The sequence below is a fragment of the Atractosteus spatula genome, chromosome 7, assembly GCF_055471065.1.
Source record: "Atractosteus spatula isolate fAtrSpa1 chromosome 7, fAtrSpa1.hap1, whole genome shotgun sequence".
In the NCBI taxonomy this organism is placed as follows: domain Eukaryota; kingdom Metazoa; phylum Chordata; class Actinopteri; order Semionotiformes; family Lepisosteidae; genus Atractosteus; species Atractosteus spatula.
Genome location: NC_142712.1, coordinates 10,923,529 through 10,940,805, shown reverse-complemented (window position 1 = coordinate 10,940,805; position 17,277 = coordinate 10,923,529). Strand labels below are relative to the sequence as shown.

The 17,277-nt window shown below is 36.4% G+C and overlaps 1 protein-coding gene across 1 annotated transcript in view; it reads left to right on the top strand.

Annotated features, from left to right (window-relative positions):
• Positions 1–17,277, top strand: part of LOC148830456 (glutamate receptor 4) — an 85,443-nt gene that overhangs the window by 38,779 nt on the left and 29,387 nt on the right. Inside the window, exons 4-9 of the mRNA XM_088921302.1 lie at positions 5,597–5,781; positions 7,565–7,618; positions 8,680–8,838; positions 13,904–14,071; positions 14,976–15,080; positions 16,785–16,895. Coding sequence (XP_088777428.1) covers positions 5,597–5,781; positions 7,565–7,618; positions 8,680–8,838; positions 13,904–14,071; positions 14,976–15,080; positions 16,785–16,895 — 782 coding nt within the window. The remainder of the gene's footprint in view (positions 1–5,596; positions 5,782–7,564; positions 7,619–8,679; positions 8,839–13,903; positions 14,072–14,975; positions 15,081–16,784; positions 16,896–17,277) is intronic.

Here is a 17,277-nt window from a genome sequence, read left to right as displayed (position 1 = left end):
AAAATATTCAAATGGGTTTGTGTATGTTTCTTTTAAACTTTGTTAGAGCTTTACCAAAGTGTCACTTGCCTATATATATAAACTGTTTTTGTTTAAAGATACCATACATTTATGAAAATACAAAAATAATAATCTTGACCAGTTCAACCCACCACAGTCAACAAAACAGTAACTGAGTAAGTCTCGGAAATCTGATGGGAAAGGGTTTATCGAAGATTCTGTGGTTTGTGTACTGTATATGTGTGTATGAATTTCACAGTTCTCTACGTTTAAGTTTCTTATTAAATACTGCAATGCATTTAAATATTCGATCTGTTCATATTAATATCAGAATCTCCCAAAACTGTTCTCACAGAAGGGCTGAAAAAACTGTGGAGTTGTTAAAAGTCACTGAAATGTGAAACATCTACAGAAGAAAGCTCTGATGATGGATGGCCATATTCTACAGGCTAGGTGTTCTCTGTAAGGGAAATTCTGAGTTTATGAGGCTCTCCTCTCCATGTAATTCACTTGTAAGCAAACCCCTGTGGAACACTATTGCCACCTATTGGACATCCAGATATAAAATGACAGAATTATTTGATATTGGGATGGCCTCCACTCCTTCAAGTATCATTTACTGCAATTCAGTTTATTTTCCATTTCCATTAGTTTCCATTAGTTAGTCTACATTTTCAATCATTTATAACAGGATCTTTCATCATAATTCCATCATAACCCAAAACATATTACAAAGCTCTGAATGATAAACACTTCAGTTTAGCACTTGTACTGTATCTTGAATATTAGTCTGTCTAAATTAAGTTTGTAGTGTATATATGTCACATTTGTGGGAAGAAATTCCAAAATAATACACCGTTTATGGAACATATACTGTATATATAATGGTTTATATTGCCTAGAAAAGAAATGTAAGGCATATTCCTAAAATACAGGTAATAGGTTTATTCCGTGCTGAAAAGAGAAGAAAGAAAACACGACAATGTTTCGGAGGTGGAGCCTTCTTCGTATGTGTTCCTAAATACTTGCACTTAATACTTTTACTTTCATTAAGCTTTTTGGTTCTGGAAACCACATTGTATTAATGTACTATATACTGTATATATAAAAACAGCATTCTAAGAATATAAGATGACAACATATATATCTCTGAGCATTAAGCACTGCATTAGATAAATACAAGATTTTAAATATCTTCTATTTAATTCATACTAATCAGAGTTGCTTAGCATTTAGTGGAGTAATTTGTTAATTTCTCAGCAAAAATGCAATTGATATTTTTTGCAGTTAGAATCCTGAGTGTCAGTTCATGAAAAGCATGGCCCAGAATAACCTTGATCTTGATCGAGCCACACCAGGCAGGGCTCTGTATATTCATGCAACATTAGTGTTCAGTAAGCTTTAAGATCCACTGACAGGTTGCCTTTTTTGACCTTTTGAGGAGCAGAGCTGTGAGCAGATGTGCCTGTGGATTGGGAGACAACAGGCATGATCCAGAGTCACCCTTGTGTAAGCAATACACCAAACAGTCAGCAGGAGAAGAGGGGTTTTTTCATATCTGTGTGCCCTGTGTAGCAGAAGTGCCCACAGGTGATGCACACTAACACAAGCTGTCTCTCTGTTGAGCCCTAGACTATGAGGGGAGTAAGAGGATACAGTAGAAGAAGGAAGAAGTATTACTTCATAACATTTAGAGTGAATGGAAGTTAGGAAAAAATATATACAGTACACAGTATATGAGAATAAGAAAAAAAAAAGAAGTGCTAAGTGTGTTTTTGATACTGAGCAGTGAGACAGGCTTCAAACAGAAGCCGAAACAGTGCCGGTCTCAATTCAATTCAGTTCAACTTTATTTGTCATTATACTTACACAGTATCATGAAAAGTGTTTCTCATTAGTCTCTCAGTTGAGGTATAGAACCCAAAGCAACACTGTGATCAGCATCATTCAGAGAGAAAACCAAAGAGAATGTGATTTCCCCACTTTATTTAATCCTGTGTGAAGTCCTTTCCAGCCATATGACTTCTCCTCTAAGCTTTCGGGCTGTCATTGCAGTGCTGCAGGAGGTCTGTGATGTCAGCCTGAATGAACAGTCCACACAAAGCCTTATTTACCTGGAGGCAGGAATGCTGCAGGCTGGATACAGAAGGACCTGTTGGATAACCTCAAGTCATATTATGAAGATCACTTTTAAAAAACATACAGTATTTGCCTTGCACATTTATCATACATCTAATGTGCAACATTGGATAAATCCAGATTATTATGAAAGTGAGAAAAACACAATTTATTGCCTTTATTCCTACAGAAATAAGCATTATATGGAGGGCAGTTCGGATTATAGATGAGTACAAGTACAAGATAAGTATGTACTGTAGAAAGACATTGGAGCAGTGGTTTACAATCTTATAAGCTGACATAAACTTGTAGTTTTTCATTGTATTCCAGGTGGCTTCCAAAGCTGAATAATTTGATTTGCCTTTGGCAGATTGCCACTCTAAATAATTGAATCTGGAGTGGGCAGTTTACTCAGAGGGAAAAGAAGGAAGAATTATTTTATTTACAGTACTTTGCAACCGAACCTTTTTTACATGTCAGAATTCTTGATGTTGTGGGAAATCCAAGATATTCTGAGGAATAATCTGTGTAAATAAGTCACAACTACACGTTTGTCTTCCTGAACAGTTCAGTGTCATATCTGTTAAGTTTCTCTTGTTAAAAAAAAAACATTGCTTCCAAAAAAGGTACTGTAGGGCAAAGAAACTAAAATTCTAAAATTAAATTCCTCTTTTTGTAGAGAAAATGACAGTGCCAACACAATGCTTCCCAAGACAAAAAAGGAGAGAAATATGGACCAGAATACTAACATTTCCTATGCCTTTGCAGTTTTTAGAATTCCTAGCTTTTTAATCATCAAAAGAACACTTGATCTGGAGGATAGTATTTGCTATTTTTCTACTTTTCATTTATTATTCGTTTGTGTTCTTATATTAGACAAATCCCCGTATGCAAGTCCATGTGAATGGAGAACGGCACTCGCCAAATTTACATGGCAATCATAAAGTGCAGTTTAGAGGGCCATCTGTTATATTTGGCTAGAAATTTAAATGGTTTAAAATGCCTAAATATATTTGACAACAATCACTGAAATACAACACAAGCACTGAGTAAAGACTACAGTATGGGATTAAGAAATGTTTGTCACTCCCTAAAACAAATGAATTTGAATGAGTAGAAAATAATTCTTGGAAAATGAGAAAGAACTGGCATGGCTAATGGCTAGAGGTTGTAATTTTATAAATGGTGTTAATGTCAGCAACTAAAACATTGCACATTATTCTAGAAATGATGATCAGCATGTCTGTTTTTCAGTTAAAGTGTTTATCTTGGGAAAAGTCTATTTGTGCCTGCTGTGTTAGTCCTTGAGCTGCATTCATCCAGAAATGAAGTGTGTCTACAGGTCTTGCACAATAATGAGACTGTGATAATAAGAACACCTAATCTAATTTTCTTCCAAAAGACATTTTGTATGTTATTAATATAACATCATGAGTTGTTATTAGAAGAATGCAGTAATATACTTTAAGGTCAACCGTAATAATGGACAAGGAGACAGTTTATTGCTGATTGTCACCATTTGAGAAAAAAGAAACATTCTTGTGCTGTAGGGGATTTCATGCTGGAAGATAAGAGCATAGCAGCTGATGTACTGTATGTAATTTTCAAATGTACTGTATATTTGACATTCCATTGTTGGGCATAATACCTTAAACAAAAATTAATCAGTTAGATATTATAACTTAATATCAACAGCTGAATTAATCACATTAGTAACAGAAAACTGATCATCATTCTCAATTAGCCTACAGTATATAGAGACTATATTGATGAGTGATTACTATATTTCTATTCGATATACCGAGTCATAGTTAATGTCTTAATGATGTTAAGGCAATCTAGGTTTACCCAAAACAGAAAGCATTCTTGACAAAGCAGTTCATTTAAAGTCTGCAAGCTCAGTCTCATTAAATCTCTCTAGACTGCCCTTTCCCTCCACCTCTATTTGACTCTCAAAAAGATAAACATAAATTAAATTCCCCTCAATCACTTTAGAGATACATCAATGTGAATGCATCTATAACAAGAATATTAAGTACATAACCACAGTTTGAACCAGACAAATCATGTCGACTGCTGGAGACAGCTCTCTGTTGCAACCAACTGGGAGCATGCCAAGTGTGTGCACAGCATGAGAGTATTTGTGTACAGGGTATGCACATGGAATGATGTAGGCTGATCTATAGATGGATAGAGATACAGTAAGATAGTAATTGAAAGAGAGACAGATTTGCAAGAACCAAAAGACAGGTGATGATAAATTACAGCAGTGGCATAACAATCTGTGTGAACAGAAGTATGAAATACTCTCAACATCTGTCAGTTTTAGATTGCTAGAACCAACAACAGCAGGAAGCATATTGCATTGTGAGGGTGCTTCATCTACTAGCCTGGTATGTACAGTAAAACACGATTCTAATATTGTTTTAAAGTTGAAATCAAATCTAAACAGCCTTTGAGAAATAATATTTTATTTTCCATACCTTTACCTTTATTGCCAATAATTTACAATTATATTTTGAACCTTTAAATTTTTTAGGTTTTTCTCATCTCAAAAATACAAAAACATATTTGATATAAACAATGACAGCTTCAAGCATTAATGCTGATCTTGCTTCAAAGTGTTGCATTGTGGTTCTCTTCTGTAATGCCTGTTACATCTGTAAATGTCTCTCCAGCCTTCCAAACAACATAGAAAAGCATTTTAAAGAAAATGTAAGTGAAATCTAGGATTCCATCACTAGCTTCAAGCTTTTATTTGCATATGTTGTGAACTGTAGATATAAAATAAAGTCAGTTTTGACAAAGTGGCTTCAGTGTACTTTGATAAGATCATCCAAGTTATCGTTAAGTCCTTTGTTTTCACCTGACACACACAAAAAAAAGTTCCTTTTTGATTAAGAGTGGCAACGTGTTTGAATGTATAGAAGTTTACAAAAGATTTTACTTCTTTTCTGCAGCCCTGTCTGTGTTGGATTTTTGAGTGATTCTCTTTTATGTCCTGTGGCTTAGTTCCTGGCTGGATTGTGAAAATATGCATGCTCCAAGCACCCCTCAGGCAACTAGATATTAAAGAGCTCAGCTGAACCACTCATGGGCGAGAAGCACCTGTCTGCAACAGACTTAACATAAATGGACACTTGGCTTTACATTTCCTTTTATTAAAGCTGAAAGGTTATGCTGTCTCAACATTAGCTTTTGGGTTTTATCATATACTCCATCATAGCAATAGTATACAATAATAATTCATATTTTATTATTCAGTAGGTCAGGAAATAAACAGGGTTCACTTACTGTACATCTGAATGTCGTTATAAAATGGAGGATCTCAATGACAATGATGGATAGATCAGAGTATGTTATGGGGAAAACTATGAAATGAACAAAAGGGCATGGTTTTGTATCCCCGCACAGACATAATGTCAACGTTTTGGTTTAACAAGGTCACTCATAATTTGTGTTATTTTTTTTTTGTCAGGATACTCCATACTTCAAGCAATTATGGAAAAGGCAGGTCAAAATGGCTGGCAAGTCAGTGCCATCTGTGTGGAGAATTTTAATGATGCCAGTTACCGGCGGCTTTTAGAAGATCTTGATCGCAGGCAAGAAAAGAAATTTGTGATCGACTGTGAAGCCGAGAGACTTCAGAACATCTTAGAACAGGTAACCTAATTATTTTCAATTACTTAATTTTTTTTTTGTAGAGGTCAAAAAAGCTTGTACTATCATACTCTACACAAAAAATCATTGTCTTTGCTGAGATATATACTGTATATACTGTATACTGTATAATAAAGGCTTAATTCTTTCATCAACCTACTTGATAAAAGAACTCAATCTAAAAATCTCGATGCTTCTTCAAAATAAATTGCACTTTGGGGCTGACGTCTGATTCATCTGGGAGAGATCATTGAAAAACCTTCAGAACCATGCTTTAAGAGTTTTCACTTCTACTAAATCCCAGTTCAGCTTTTTAAACACATCTTGAGTCAAGTGCCATGATGTGACTGCACGCATTTCATATCATTTCATCCTTAAGCTTAAAGCCCTCGCATTGCATTGTCAGAAACGAACAGGAGTCAAAAAAAATAACGCAAAGGTCTTTTTTAACTTTGAAGCTTTTTTCCCTTATCCACTGATGTGTGCTGAATGTCAGACTCAAGTCTCTCTGTACTTCACTGCCTGGAGCATCTTAAACTAGAAATGCTTAATATCTACAGCCCATGCAGTGGGGAGTCCTTCATGTTTAAGCAGCATGGCTCTGACTAAACTCCTTATTAGAAAATAGATCAGAGCAGACTAAACTTGTGCCCGCTGTCTAAAGTTATCTGCCTTTTTGTCTGGATTTATTGTACTATAGCTGTGAAGTGTCACCAAGGAAGAAACCAATCAACCAGGTCAAGGCATCAAACATTTCCAGTCAGAATGGTAACAGCAGAGGTCCAGAAAAAAGGATCTTTTATTCACCTGCCTCACTGCTTTCATTTATTTTCATTTGTTTGGTATGCTGGTGTTTCACAGTGTTAAGTAATGGGGATGCCAGAGAATATTCCACCAGTAAAGGTTCACAGCCTTGCTCGGACCTTATTGTGCCGACAATTGTGGTTCATAATCTGGCCTTATGATTCTGCAGTGGGAACTCACCAAGTGGCGTCCCTTAGCCAGATGAGTGAGAATTAGCTTCATCGGCAACAACCAGTTTGCTGGCCGGACCTGGCGTGAAAGCTCTGTCTGTCTTCCATCTGTCATTGATGTTTTGGATTTGAGAGCAAAAGTTTCCAACTTCAAGTCTGTGCCTTCAACCCTATCAGACAAATAAAGGGGCTGTAGCACCAGGCTATATCATTACCAGCAGGCAGTTCCTAATTGGAGGATATCAGAAGAAAACCTAATTGTCACATCTAAAAATAAAATTAAAAAGATCAAGAGAAATCTTTTTGGATCTTTTGGGAAGTGAAAACCCTATGACATACTGTAGTTGTGTGTTTTTGTCCCCAGTCACATACATTGAGCTAGAAAGTAAGTCATTTGTGGAACTTATTTTTTGTTCTATGGCAATCAGACTGAATAATTACCAATTTGGTAAAAAATAAAATAAAATGAGGATCACACAAAGCATGACAAAACAACGAGAACCAAGGCAGAAAATATCTCCTTCTGCAGTTTTGTACCTTTAATGACAGTAATTATTATCTCTAGTGGTCATAAAGTAATCTCTGTCAAAAGTTTTGCTTCTGTCATTTTTTTCAGGCAATGGATGGGTAAGTTTGCCTGTTTGCACTTGATTACTGTACATTAATTCATTGTAAGGTACAGCTTCCAATTAATTTGATGTAAGAAAACTTGACAGAGTCGCATCCCCCCTGTTCGCAAATATTATTCTAATTTATTTACTGACAGCTGTGAGAAGCGATAAAGCATGGTAGTAATTCTCCCCTTTTTTCAGATTGTTAGTGTTGGAAAACATGTCAAAGGCTACCACTACATCATGGCAAACCTGGTAAGGGAAGTTTTATTTTACCTCTTCTAGTAATGAAAGGCTTACTGTGGTAGAAATGAAATTAGTGCTCAATGTGATTGGATTGCAAGCACAGGTGTTTAAAGACCAGGTGAGTAAATAAGAGTTTGATGGGCTACATTACTTTTGTTGACAAAGTCTGGCACAAGCCCTTAAGGGAAAGAGAATTTGTTTTGCCCGATTAATTTAATTGAATTATGGCATGAAACTCCTTTTCAAAAAGCACGTACACTATCGGAGAAACAAACTATGATTATTAGACTCATTCATATTAGTAAGGTGATTGAAAGAGACGCATTGTTGATTGTTGATTGTTTAAAGAGACACTGTTGATTGTACATTGTTGATCTGTGATTGAAACAACAACACGTTTCATGTCATAATGAGCTTATCTGTGTAAAGCAACATCTGGACATTGTGTCTGCCATATATTCAATGAATTTTGAAGATTATTGCCATTATATTTATATTCCATAGTCTTTATTTTGGTTAATACCATTCCAAGTTTTGTAATACTGTTATATGTATTGTTTAATCAAAGTGGCTAGGATTGGGTTTAAGTATTGTTTATAAAGGAATTCAAAAATGTGGACAATTGACGGTTGTGTTAGTCTCTCTATTAAGAACCACTAAAATGCCTGTCTGTGTCACTTTGTGCCACATGATAAAGCATTTTGACAAGGTGTTTTCTGTGAGAAGGTTCTGTGTGAAATAAAAATTGGCTCAAAGACTAAACATTATGAACTATTTGAATGACATGCATTTCTGTCTGCAACATAACCCATATTTATGCCTATTTAATAACATAATGTCGTGTTGCAGTTAAGGATTACTGTGGTGTACTAAGCTACTGTATAAGCACAGTAAAGTGTAGTGCAGCAGAGTAAATTAAGTCTTCTCTAAGCGTGGAGGAATGTAAAAGCAAGATGATAAAAGACTGGTTGACTTTCATAAGGGCTTGGCCATGGCAGTGTGTTCTGAGGTGTAGAGACCCAGGAGCTCAATGTCTTCGCTTGTTGAAGTGCGGCTACTCTGTCTTGCAGGGGTTTAAGGATATCTCCCTGGAGAGGTTCATGCACGGTGGGGCAAATGTAACAGGATTCCAGCTGGTGGATTTTAATACCCCCATGGTGATTAAACTCATGCAGCGCTGGAACAAGCTGGATCAGAGAGAGTACCCAGGGTCAGAGAGCCCCCCAAAGGTAGGGTGATAGCAATAAGCTGCTAAATACCTCAGTAACCACTAATGTCTTGTTGGTATTCACACTGACTGCCCGGGTTTTGACCACTAACCAGTTGAAAAGCCTGACTTTCGTCTATATGACAACAATATGGATTTCCTAAGAGATCTCCCATCTCAGTACTAGCCAGGCCCCGTCTAGCTTAGATATTGTTTTCATGGGATAAGGTTAGGAGGTAGTAATACTGCTGTCAATGACCCTTGTCAAACCTACTTGCAGACAGTTTTTTTTGTTATACCGGTTCACACAATGTATAGATCCAAAGAGAGACAATCACCGAAAAATCAAAATTTGAAATGTTTGCACACCACTTCTTTCCCATTTGTATGCTTTCATTATGAGAGTTGTTTTTTTTTTCTTCAGAGGTATTGTGTGGAGGGCTTCTCTATGGTTAGTCAAATGTTTTAAAGCTGATGCTTGAGAGTTCAGTGGGTTAAGAACCTCTTGTGCCCTCAAAAGATTAGGATCATGAATCACTGCTTTCTTTTATTCAGTGCAATGAATTCAGTTCTTGCTGTACCCACACCATGGGAAAGGAAATCAGACATCCTTGTTTGTGCTTCAGTTTAACGCAGTGTCCTTCACTCATTACAGTAATCATTCTGACAGGGTGACCTAATTTATTTTCAGAGATGCTTATTAAAACTGTCACCAGAAAATAACAAATTTGTTTAAAGGCCTTAATACTTGTCAATCATATAAATGTGTACAGTGCATATGCAAACATTTGTATAGATTATGTGTTCATATTTTTTATTGTTTTATATATCAGTTTTAAAAAATATATCAAATATAATTAATGTACAGTAAATAACATAATTCAAAGTAGGATTTGTATTTTCATTAATGTTTTTTATTACAATTAATGTATTCTTTATTCATGTACTGTAAATGTATTACTCTTTCTGAATTTGCCTTTAGATGACGTACCAGCCCACTTAGCATACTGTGTTTCCCCCTTTCTTGGTTTTCACTTTTGAGAAACTCTGCATTCCTGTTCAAAGTCACTGATATTCCAGAGTCAGGGAATATGATATTACCTCTAACATCCCCTGTGGTAGACTTTCATAAGAGCCTGGCCATGTGCAGAATAATGTGTTGGTAACCTTTTGGACTGTGATGCACCCAGTCCCAGAACCCAGGGATTAACCAAGTCTGTGCTAAAACAGCTTCAGGCTTTAAGAGTGAATTGCAATTTGCTGTATAGTAGCCTCTTCTGAAAATTCTGACTGCAGAAAGGTGAGCCAAGGTTAAAAGATCCCAGCAGACTAATTTGTACAGAGAGGAGGCCATTAAGGAAGGAGAAAAGAGCTTTGAAATTATAAGCTTTATTAGTGTTGATGAGTTTGCACGGATCAACAGGTGTGCACATACCATCTAGACTGGCTTCTTGTACTCACCATAAACTGAGCACAGAGGCTCCTGTTATGGATTCCTGACATTTCTGTAAGAAAATGAAACTAATGGCTTAGTCATGCACAAAAGTGTCACACACATATAAAATGGCACTGTTGCATGCAAATATACAGTATATATTATTAGACTGTATTTTTTCTCCTCTGGGCACAGAAACTTCTTCAGACATAGAGAGGTTTGCCATCTGGTACTCATGTACGTACAAGAAACTTGAAGGATTGCAAAGAGGTTTATTTTTAATTGATATACTTTTCATGTCATTAGATACAAGAGAGAAAGCTAAATGTAAATTAATAATGGTGAGAGAGCTACTTCCAAGTATGAGAATACTCAAGGCAATACCAAGAAAGCTTATGGAATTGAGACACATTTTTAACAATTGTCATGAGCAGTCTTTGTTAATGTATGTTATATTAAGCAATACTTGCTGTGGTTTACTAATTTTATTTTTTAATATTTTTGTTTGAAAAAAGATTTAGTATGTAGTATACCACATTGGTCCATTTGAAATAGAATATTGGTGCTTATTTTTAACCGCATAATATTTTTTTAAAAAAGGTTTCTTTTCTTTGTCAGAGAGACATCTCAGAGACGCAGTGGAAATGAGTCATGCCTTATTTTGTCATTTTCAACTTTTTTTTAGTAAATGGCCAGACAGCAGGCCAAGTGTTATTGTGTTTTTTTCAAAGGGTTATTAAACAGTATCCTTTGGAAATATTTATCCCACTAATTAGTTCAATCAGAAGACAATGTTTGGCATGCATGTTATCTGTTCAGTGCTAGTTGGAGGCCTTTCAGAATGGCATAAGGACAGAAAGTCAGCATCAGGGCCTGTTTAACTTACGATAAGGAATCAAATGAGAGTTAAGCAAAACATTGAAAACAATACAAAATTCTCTGGGTAGCAAAACAAATGGTTTCCTAGAACAATGGATCTAGGTGTTTGTCTCCGTTGTTGTTGTCTTAAATATAATTTTTCTAGCCTTACATTGCATGGATCTTGTAAAGTAGTAGGATTTGTATTTCTATTGATGATTGTTTTTTTACAATTCATGCATTCTTTATACATGTTAATGCATTACTCTTTCTGAATTTGCCTTAAGATGAAATACCGGCCTTATTTTATATTTTGTTTTTCTTCTTTGCTGCTGACACCCTGTTTATGTATCTATCCTTTGCTGAACTCAATGAGGAAGAGATGATAATAGCATCCAACCATCCATTTTCTAACCGCATTATCCAATACAATACAGGGTCGCAGGGGAAGCCGTAGACAAACAGGCACACACAGACACAAACATGCACACACTCAAGCCAATTAACCTGCCGTGTGTTTACACTGTGGGAGGAAACCGGAGCATTCAGAGGAAACCCACATACACATACATACGAGGAGAATGTACAAACTCCAAGCAACCTTTTTCAAATTTCAAAATGGCAATACCCAAGAGATTCACTTACTGTGTTTTGTATGCGTGTGCTCAGGAATGTGAGACAAGTCTCATTAGCCCACAACAAATGTTACCTGAGTATTGCTCTGTGTGTGATAGTGGTGGGAAATGGCTGACAGGACCCTTGTGTTAAAATACAGTAGCAATATGCTCAAGGATTAGCCTGTTCACACAGGGTGGTCATTATTTAATACAGAGATATTTTAAATGTCACATGTAATTTGTTAAATTTATGTAGTGGAATAATACATGAGATGCCTTGGCCCTAAATCGGTATCCAGATTTTCTTCTCATTAATCTCCTTGATGTGGTCCTTCTGTGATCCTTCAGTGCTTTTATGGAATTGTGTTATAGGAGAGATATGCCAGAACTAAAAGAGAAAGCCTATGCTTTTCTCTACAATCAGCTCTTATGTACAGCATGTGCTCAGAATGCACAGGGACAAAATTAGACTTGTGGTTTGAGTGTTCAGTGTTTCTTTTGTTTGTCATTCATGTGCATAACTCATGAATGTGTCTTAATTGTTTAGGATATCATCATTTCAGCTTTCTCTTGACTTCAGCTTGATTTGGATATTTTCCCCATTGATTCTCCTTGAGCTATATTTAAAGTGTGGTACTTCCAGTAGCCTTTACATTGAAGGTACCTACAGTATCATGCTTTCTCAAGCAAAGATGTACAGTATAATAGATAACTTCCAGGACACTCTTTTGCACCAAGGTATTAATTATGTATTTTGGCAGCCACTGTAATTTAAACTGTTGGATTTTGTGATTACTGTGCAGTATATGTGGATTGGGAAGATTAATAAATGACATTCAACGTTATCGCTTTGAACAACTTTTAGCTAGACTTACAGTATGTATTCACAACACTTGTCAGAACTCAATGCATTGAGAAACCTAACATAGGGATGAATGAGCATTCTATAAACTTCTGATTGATTTCTTTGATGAATTAGCAATAGCTTAACAAAGTAAATGTGACCCTATATTTCAATAATGGCTCTTCATCAGTTTTCTCTCTTACAGTATGTCAGATTGCTTATTATACAATTCCCTTTAAAACTACTGCACTCCATTCTTTTTATTGCTGAGATGAAACTTGCTTGAATTTTAAAATGTAAATTACACAATCAAATCAGATCACTATGGACTGATTTCGACAACAAATAATGAACCAAAAATAAACATTAAGCCCTAAGCAGCATATGCAGTATGTGCTGCAGTTGGTACCAAAATCTCATTAATTCTGTGACTGTAAAGCTTGGGTCCACATTCCTGGTCCTTGAGGAAATTTGTGTGCCGGCTTTCCAGGCTTCCGTAAAGTTGTAGCACCTAAAGCCCTGGGGAAAACTGTTAAACTGATCCAGTTATGCCATAAATTAGCTGATATTGTCACGGTTGTCATCCCTCCTCTAGAGGGCGCTCCTACCTTTTTCTGTATTGTTCATAGTCTAGTAGTTTCACCTGTGTCTCATCCCCTTTGTCTTATTTAAGCCCGGCGTCTCCGCAGTTCTGGGCTCAGCTTTGGAAGACGGATACCCGAAAGCCCACCTATCACCGGGCTTAGGAGTAGCCCGAGGGCATAGGCTTTATCTTGGAGTCCTGACCTCTGAGTCCGGGGCTCGGAGCACCTTGCCCCATCATGGTTTTAAACTTCCATGTTCCTAGTTCCCCGTTTCCTGTTTTTTATTGTTTTCGTCTCGAAAGGACCTCCCAGCATTGGACATTGGACTATACTCTAACAACCCCTTTGGACTTTATTGGATTTGTCGCCTTGGCCTTTCTCTGTGCGTCGGATCACCACTGTCACCACCCCCTGTCTGTCGACTCGACCCAACCTTGCTGTGTCTTCCATGATGTGCTTCTCCAGACACTTCTGGATTATACCGTCATGCATAGGGCCTTCAACAACACACTCCACAGGAGTGGGATTCGGCTTCTATGACAGATATTGCTTATTAACTGCCAGGTTATGATGATAACCTATAGAAACACTGTCCTTCTGGGACTAAGACTGGGGACACCTTTAAAACGTCTTAAATTTAAATGAGCTCTTTAACATGTCACATACAGTAGTCTGTCTTCCCTGTAATTTAATACACTGTATTATGAGATTGATTGCATAAAGCAAGGACTTTAATTTTCTATTGCCAGTACACATCTGCTTTGACATACGATGGAGTGCTTGTGATGGCAGAAGCATTTCGCAACCTTCGGAGACAGAAGATTGACATCTCCAGGAGAGGGAATGCAGGAGATTGTCTTGCAAACCCGGCAGCTCCCTGGAATCAGGGGATTGACATGGAGAGAACACTGAAGCAGGTAAGAGGTCCCAGCGTTTTCAGGTTTGATGTATCATAGGCTGGAGACTCTTTCAATGAATACAGTATGTACTGTAGGTGGTCCATGTCCGAGTCTTCACAGAAGGGTTTGCCGCCAGTGCAAAACCTGAAGAGATGGCATTGCCGCTAGTAAGAGTGCCCGATTCACTACATTTTCCAGCTCTTCACAGCATTATTCAGTGTGCAACTTTGAGAAATGTGAATTTGCAGTCCCAGACAGTATGCAAAACGTGTTTCACACTTGTTGTATGTATTTTCTCTTTTTTTTTTATTTCCGTCTGCATTGAGACCTGAACACATAAAGTTGCAATACTGTATGTCACAGTTTCTCTTTCCTTTGCCCTGATAAAACAGCAGAAATGAAAATGTTCACAAACCTAGACAATTTAGATTTGTGCAAGGTCAACTTTCTCTCGCGAGTCCCTTGTTGATGGTAATTTGACAGGCGAGATCCTGGGGCACAGGTCTAACCACCCTGCTAGGAATTTAAAATTCGTGTGTGTTAACTTCTGTATGATTACCAGGGGAAAGCTACACTGCTCTCCTTCAAAAATTAAGTTGGTTAAATCCATCTAAACTCACATATATTTTTGAAATTTTACAGTTTTAGTTTAAAATCAAAATAGAATTCTGTGCTCCTGCGTGTCTTATGACCAATCATTAACAGCAGAAGCCCATGTCTTACAAATTGTCCTTCTGTTATCATTCAGCCCTGATCACCCTGTCTGTAATATATTGCTTAATTAATGTTGGTTGTTGTCATTTTCTTTTTATCATCTTACTTCCAGCTTTGGTACTGAAGGGGACGAAGAAACACATTCATATTAACTTTGAAAGTATAGCAAATAGTGTCCCTAATGTTTTATACTGATTTTGTTTTTAAGGTTCGTATCCAAGGTTTAACGGGAAATGTTCAGTTTGACCACTATGGACGGAGAGTAAACTACACTATGGATGTATTTGAGTTGAAAAGTAATGGACCTCGAAGGGTATGATCATTAAAATTTTTTACAGTTTTCCACTTTCTTTTGCTGTGTACTTTCTAGCTTTTGTCCTTAGAATAAGAAAGCTTAGCTCCTTTTCCTACACTTTTCTGTTTAGACAATCGTACTGTATTTATTTTGTATTACAGATGTGAAATTAATACATTTTTGGAAGCAGGAGATTTTATGGGGCTTATAAAAATGTCATTTAGGCTTATGAGGAAGGCTTGTCCAATTAGTCATCAACAAAAACTCTGGTTTTAATACATAATTTCAAATGGAATTCTAACTTGTTTTTAATACTTTTTATATAAAGCTTACACTGAGCGTGGATGAGTAGCGTTACTTTCATGTGAATTTTTAATGATGTTTTCCATGAAGCGAATAAGTTTCTCCAAATCATTTTCCATTGCAAAGCTGCGAATCATAATTTCTGCAGACTGCAGATTTTCTTTGATCCAGAAAATTGTTTCCATGGTTACCAAGAGCATTTCTTGAGCTTCTGCAGTTTTAGATCTTGAGTGTGGTTTCAAATCTGTGCTTAGATATTGCTTTAAATAACAATAGCAGCTGCACATTTAAATTATTAGTATTTATACTGGCTAAATAGAGGAAATGGAGAGGAATTCAACAGATGTTATACGCCAAATGTTATTATGGTCTTTTTCTCTGTTGAATATTGTAAAAACAAACCTTACAATTTCAAAACTGGAAATGAATCACAAAATAAATGTATCAGCTTTTCTCATTGTCATTTTTTAAGTCAGTGATTAAAAGTATAAGGCGTTTTCCCTTCCCACTTAAATATGAGTCTCAAGAAAATTATTGATAATTCTTATACTGGTGACAACATTGTATGTTGTAAAATAGTGTGGTATAATTAATAAGATGATAGAATACAATGCAAACCAGTGTTATCTGATAGAAAGTAAAAATGCTGATGACTGTTAAAGCACAGATCAAATTTAATAGGTCTAAGTTTCATCTGTTTAATACTGGTTGTCAGTCTGTACTGTGCACTCCCTAGTAACCAAATAGAAAGGAAAAGCAGCACAGGAAGTAGAGTAGTACAGGCAAGGAAGGGAAGCCCACATTAGTCAGCTAGGAAAATCTGCCTGTTTTGCTCTCATGCAGAGCTCTTAGCAGGAACTCAGTTCAAGACAGAGGTTTTTTCCCGCAACATATGAATTGTTGACTGCTACAAAAAAATGTGCTTTCAGTTATTGTGCATCCTTTCCTGTCTAGTGTATCATGCCTCAGAAGATGATATCACTGCCTCAGTTTTGTCTTTTGCGTTGGCAAAGTAATATGCACATTACATTTTTCTAGTCCAAGTATATCTGTTGTGCATCAAATTGGCCGAACTAGTTTAGTAATATCTATGTTACTTTTTTCTACTTTCTTATGGTTTCCTAGAAATGTGTTTAGCTCTGTTCCTTAAAACTTCAGCTGCACTTTAGTTGTACAGTATGTACAGTACTACAGTATACGTAAGAAAAGGGATATGGCTGCGTACAGTATATGTAAAAGGTTATTTCCAAGTACATGGGAATATTATGTAGAATACTGTTTGAAAGTGAATTGACATTCCGCAGTATTATCACTGAAGCCTACATAAAAAGGAAGGTACAGTTGCTTCTCATATCCAAAATATAAAAATAAAACAGCTTTGAGAGTTCAGTAACTCTGTGACTGTGTTGTGATTTACAGATTGGTTACTGGAATGACAATGACAAACTGGTTTTGATCCAGAATGAAATCTTGCTCCCCAATGAGACTGCTGCCATGGAGAACAGAACTGTTGTTGTGACTACAATAATGGTAAGATCTTACACAGTCTCTACTATCTTTAAAACACAATTAGAATTTGGTTTTCTTTGTATACCCTAGTATATAAATGGGTTTAAAAGTTGATTTTGGCATCCTGTTTTTTTTTGTCCCAAAAGAAAAAAACAGTGCAGAAGGAAAAAGGTCAATTGGTGTTTCTGATCTGTGACTTGTTACAGTAAAAATGTAGCTTCCAGACTTGCAACTGAGAATCTTAATTAGGTGATGGATACTAAAAATGGGATAAATCAAAGGCTGTTTTGACATATCATGTAGACGTTTCAAGATGCTCACAAATGCTCATAGCATGTAATCTGTTGAACATTGCAAAAAATGTACCTTGCAAATATGATTATCAATATTACCTTATATGAAC